Below are 6,022 nucleotides of genomic sequence, written 5' to 3' on the forward strand. Positions count from 1 at the left end.
TTACTACATAAACATAAATACAGCTTTAGGTAGTTTTTATATACGTACCGAGTGTATGCGATCAGAAATACTTTAGCCCAAATTCTGCCCTGACAAAAGAGGTCACAAGGGTATATTTGAATTTTACAAATATATATTTAGTGACCACCATGATTGAGTAAACTCGACCTGCTAAATTAAAAAAAAAAAAAATATATATATATATACACGCGCACACCCAAAATATTGAAATGGGAACATTTTCTCCCCAAGTCAAACATACACACACCAAATATGGAACTTTTATTTTGTCCGATCACCCTAAAAGTTCCATTCATTGACTAGGAGCATATTTGACTTGGGGAGAAAATGTTCCCATTTCAATATTTGGGTGTGTGCAATATTGAAATGGGAACTTTTTCTCCCCAAGTCAAATATGCTCCTAGTCAATGAATGGAACTTTTATTTGGTCCGGTCACCTAACGTAGCTCTACGTTCGAACGCCACTAAATTAGTGCCACGTGTTCTCACTATTTACCGCGCGGCCCGACAACCCGACCCAGAACGGAGCCGGGATTGCTATGTTTGCGTATTGCTAGGTATTGGTCGATTTTGCTCAGCAATAATGAGAAATACCATTCTGTGAAGACCAATACCGAACAATACCGAGAAATACCGAGCAATACCGAGTTTTTCTCGGTATTGCTCGGTATTGGTCTTGACAGAGCGGTATTTCTCGTTATTGTCAAGCAATACCTAGTAATACCAAGTAATACCAAGCAATACCGAGTAATACGCGAACATAGCAATCCCGGGTCAAGTCGTCGAGCCACGCTGTAAAAAGTAAGAGCACGTGGCGACATATTATTGGTGTTCGAACATAGAGCTACGTCAGATCACTTGACCTAATAATTATTCGTATGCTGCTCATCCCGTCAGATTATTCTTCAAAAAAAAAAGGAGCAATTCTATGCCACGATGAGGCAAAAATAGTAACATAAACGCACTAGATGGGAGATGTAAGCATCAATTTAAGAAGAATTTAAAATGGAACAAAATAAAGAGCAAAACTAAAAAATAAAATCAAAGAAGTGATCCAAAACGACCAATAAGATAACACAATATCCTTCTACAGTCCACTAAAGCTACAAAGACTGGAGAAAAAACAACAATGCTATAACATCAAGCCTTTATACCAACGTGGGGTTAACTATATGAATCTTTTTTCTTCATTGTGTCATATTAAGAGTCAAATTCTCATTTAAATCTAATAAAGAAAGGTTATTTATAATACTTTCTTAACATGTCTTTTTAGGTCTACCACTACCATTCTTAATATAGGAAAATATCTATTACACATACTCTCCTAACCTAATCATCGGAAAGTCAACACTTTATATGACCAAATCATCTAAGATGACTCTCTCTAATCTTATATGTCACTGGAGCTACCCCAACCTTTTCACGCATATACTCGTTTTGTATTTTATCTCTAAGAGTAAAACCACTCATCCAGCTAAGCATTCTTATCTCTGCAATACTTAAATTTTGGCAGCTGAACTTTGATCTTTAGATTAATTTAGTTCAGCCGTGTAGCTTATTACTTGATAATAGTAATCTAACGGGTTTGAGAGAGTTATTGTCATCCGACGGGTAAGCATTTCATAGCATTCAAATTCAGCCAAATCTCCAAGCGAAAAAAAAAGACAGTAAACTCTTATTCATCCAAGTGAAATATCATGTCTCATTGAAAGCAAATAGATTAGACTAAAATTCAGTACCAAAACATAGACTAAAATCTTCGGAACACATGATCCATAAAAGTCATTAAAAAAATAAAAAATAAAAAATAAAAAACATTTACGAAACAATGAAGCATTGAACTAAACATTCTTTGACCAACTCTTTCAATCTATAGACAGGATTAGCATCTTTAACACCTATAAATGGTAATGCATATAGCAAAATCTTATTCTTCACTTTCCCAGTCCTTTTTCAGTCCGCATATTAGGGGCAGCATTGTTCTCTTCATACAACCAAGCTTGCTTGTTACCATTTGTTTTATGCAAAACTAAAATGTTCTTTTACACATAAAACTGAGTTACAATAAGGCAATTCTTCCGAAGAATTGCTTGATTCGCTAACATCAACTATTGCTGGGATCATAAAATTCCTAACTGATCAAGCACAAATCTTCATAAAAGGAAAATATATAGGGCTCACTTTTACTCTATTTGTCTAAATTGATGACCAAACAAGCTAAGAATGATGAACCAGGCCTCAGACAAGCATCAAGCCCTTAGATGCATAGATCGCTCAAAATAGAGTTTGAATGACTCTGAACCTGTCAATTTCGGCTGCTCCAGCCACTTCAGCTTCTTGCCTGCAACAAAATTGCAGGTTGGACGGCCTTGAGTGGTGGTGGCAAGGCAATCACTGTTGGCCGCGGCTAGACCACTCACCTCTAGTCCCTAAGATGTAACTTGGCCAACGACCCAAAGAGCACCCGTATTGATGTACAGACAGGGGTCAAGGTCATACATTTCAATTTCTTCCACCAATATCCTACACAATACAAAATTATTAATGCATATCAACTAATTGGTTTGCAGCAACTTCAAATAAGAAATATTTAAGTGATATTTCTATCAGATTTTGCTGAGGACACCTAGATGGCTAGATGTCAGAATATCTTAAACATTGTTGCGTCCTGAAACATTCATAGCAATAGAGAGAAATAGAGCTTAATGTCTTAGTTGTGAACAAAGATCCAGTACACAAACAGATAAAAGAGAGGGGTGCAGCGTTAAGAGAAACCAAGAATTTTATGTGAAAACACCCTAAAAGGGAGAAAAGTCACAGGGGCTAACCCAGTTTAAATTAATCCACTAGTATCGATGGTTGATTATAAATAATATTCCTCCTCAGAGGAGGGTACTAGCTTAATGTAGCAAATACACATTGCATACAGCTCGTTACACGATAAATATTCTTAAAGAGAGTTGACATGTTTGTTTAGTTAGTAGGACCATAGTCCGCAGGTAAAGGTAGTCGGAGGGACTGTAGTCGATTGACGCGGTGGTCCGAGGGACCGTAGTCGGCGGATGACAGTGGTCAAAAGGACTATAGTCAACAAGAGACAAAGGTCGGAGGGACCATAGTCAGCGGTGACGGTGGTTAGAGGGACCGTAATCGGTTGGCGATGGTGGTCAGAGGGATCGAAGTCAGCGGGAAGCAGTGGTCGGAAGGACCGTAGTCGGCTGGCGACTATGGTCGGAAGGATCGTAGTCTAGTGACGGTGGTCAGAATGACTGTAGTCAGCGGGCGATAGCAACAGTTGTCTAAAGTACCTTAGTCGGCGGGCGAAGGTGGTTTGAAAGACTGTAGTCGACGGCGTACGGTGGTTAGAATGACCGATGTCGGCAAGCAACGGTGTTCAAAAGGATTGTAGTCAGGCGACCATAGTTAAAAGGACTGTAGTCGGCGAGAGACGATGTTCGGATGGACCGAAGTCGGCGGGCGACGGTGGTCAGGACTGTAGTCGGCGAAAGATGGTGTTCGATGAAGCAAAGTCAACGGGAGACAGTGTTCAAATGGACCGAAGTCGGCAGGTGACGATGGTAAGGACTGTAGTCGATGGACGACAATGGTCGGAAGGACCGAATTATGCGGGTGACTGTAGTCGGCGGTCGATGGTGGTCTGAAGGATCGTAGTCAACGGGTGACAATGTTTAGAAGGAGATCTAGCGACGGAAGCATTCGGTAAAAGTTTCGGTGATAGCCAGAGAACAAGTCGAAGTTATGCCCTGATCAATGGCCGAGAAGAACTCCGTCGATGACAACATTAGATGGAAAGTGCAAGAGAGCTCTTAAGCTTTCTTCTCTTCCTCCTCCACCCTTTTATGAAGACTAAGAGGTCTATTTATAGTTTTTTGGGAGTGATATGACGAGTAAATAGGAAGAAGATCGAAGGTATGTTAGGAGTGTTTTAATCGACGGCCGATATCAACTCCCTCAATCAAAGATATTTCTCAAGCGTTTGGGTACCCTAATGATGTTAGAATTTGGCGATCTTGGGTCATTGGATCATTGGATTCGTCTCATCGAGCCTCTTGATTCGACTATAAGCATGTCACATTTGGATATTGATTGATCATCCAATTAATATTTTGAAGCTTCTAAATAGACTTTGGACCCTCAATTTGGACTCATTTGGGTTTGGATTGGGCCAATTTTGGTGTCCTTGGGTTCATCTCTTCGAAACATTCAGTTGGGTTCGGATTGGACCGATTTTGGTGTCCTTGGGTTCATCTCTTCGAAACATTCAATTTGACTATAAGTTTGCTCAAATCGGAGTTTGGATGGTCCTGTATTTAATTTTAGAAGTTTTTTATTTATATTTACAATGAGATTCGTGCGATAATTTTTTGATGACGAATCAAGTATCAAATATAAATTGGACACAATAATTAACACATAAAACTGAACCCAGTACACAATTCTCAACAGATAATGCTCAAATCTAAACAAAACGTTAAAAAACATCCATAAAGATGGCTGTTTTCAAGAATTCTTGTAGATTTTATGAGTTCACTCAGCCATGTGCAAGCTTCAAACCCTCCCACAAACTTGAAAAGGAAAGACAATGAATGCATTCATTCAACTACTTTTTTTTTTTTGGAAGCAATGCATTCAATTGAACAACAATACTCCAGATTAGCTCAGCTTTTCCAAGGACATAGATTTCAACAGTCAACAAAAAGTAAACTATGAAAAAAAAAGGCAGTCCTTGACCTAGAAAGATGGCGCGGAAGCAGGAGAATTCCCATGGACGGAAGCACAAAAAACCTGAACCTGCTGTGAAAACTCCGGTTGGAAAGGCTTGGCCGTAAAGATTCTCTCGAAGCAACGGTTGCTGAGCGCCTTCACAGCGTCGCAGCACTCTAAGCTCAGCAACAATTTCCCCTTCTCCGATGAATCGTAGATGGATGACATGCATCCCGGCGGTTTTCTGAGATGGGTCCAACATTCCCTGAGTTCTGGATCGCGCAGTATGGGAGAAGGAAGTATACCAGGAGAAGGCCATTTCCACTTTCGTTGCGATCCTTGGTTTTCCACCGGCAGAGCATGCAAGACCAGGAAGGATAGCGATATCAAAAGTAGCGCGAGCTCTAGGGTCGTCTTCATCGCCAAAGACCTCTTTGACTGTCGAGCTTAGGGTTTTGGGTTTTAATGCTGAAGATAGGGCGGAGGTTACGGCGTTTTAATGCGTTCCTGGTCGCTTCTAAGGCTTCGTTTGATTCCCCTTATTACATAAAAAGAGTTTTAGAAAAGGAGGTTGAGAAAAAGTACGTTCAATAAAATGAAATTTCAATAATGAGATATATTTGATTAATATTTTTAAAAGAGCTTATTAATACTTGAAAGTAATTTTAAATTATTTATTTAGAAGTTCTGTTTTTGAGATTTTATTATAAAAGACATAATTCGCTTTCGAAACTCCGTTTTGTGACCAAAGAAGCAGATACGAAAAAAATTTTGTAACCGCCGAAAAAATGATGTTTATTAAAAAGGAATTATTGTTAAGCTTTGATTCCAAACAGTAAATACTAATTGATTTCGGCGTATTCAAACGGAAATGGCAAAAAAAAGCCTAATCAAACGAGGCCTAATACAGAATTTAATTACTTTGTCGGTGTTTGAACGGTTAATATGCTTAGTAATGTTACTCGACTTTAAAAAGATCCTAATACATAACTCCTAAAGAATAATTTAAAAAAAAAAAGCGATAAAAATTTTTTAGGCTAAAAAAGTTATCATTTATCAAAATATTTTTAAATTATATGAACTAATATAATCTTACTCTTAAATATGAATGGATGAGGTTTTTAATGTATTAATATAAACACAAAAATACATATATGATATGGCACTAAGGTTATAAATGACTAGAGTCGAGCTAATTATCTTATTGGATAATATACCTACAATGGCAATACATCTTATATGATAAACTATTACTCAAATTTTTGAAAATCGGACC

General features: G+C 38.4%; 1 protein-coding gene across 3 annotated transcripts; it reads right to left on the minus strand.

The window, feature by feature from the left end:
* Window positions 1–1,926: 1,926 nt before the first annotated feature.
* On the minus strand, window positions 1,927–5,138 carry LOC110094585. 3 transcript variants are annotated; one of them, XM_020819851.2, is made up of 2 exons: window positions 4,774–5,135; window positions 1,927–2,544 (listed from the first exon to the last, which is right to left on the minus strand). In XM_020819851.2, exons 1-2 carry the CDS (start codon window positions 5,063–5,065, stop codon window positions 2,444–2,446), a joined length of 393 nt encoding a protein of 130 aa, XP_020675510.1. In that variant the 5' UTR covers window positions 5,066–5,135; the 3' UTR covers window positions 1,927–2,443. The 3 variants fall into 3 exon arrangements, with proteins under 3 accessions (XP_020675510.1, XP_028550346.1, XP_028550345.1); XM_028694513.1 differs by lacking the exon at window positions 1,927–2,544 and adding an exon at window positions 4,449–4,637 and having other exon boundaries at window positions 4,675–5,138; XM_028694512.1 differs by lacking the exon at window positions 1,927–2,544 and adding an exon at window positions 4,449–4,627 and having other exon boundaries at window positions 4,665–5,138.
* Between the last annotated feature and the right edge of the window lie 884 nt (window positions 5,139–6,022).

Source organism: Dendrobium catenatum, unplaced genomic scaffold, assembly GCF_001605985.2.
Source record: "Dendrobium catenatum unplaced genomic scaffold, ASM160598v2 fragScaff_scaffold_500, whole genome shotgun sequence".
Taxonomy (NCBI): Eukaryota; Viridiplantae; Streptophyta; class Magnoliopsida; order Asparagales; family Orchidaceae; genus Dendrobium; species Dendrobium catenatum.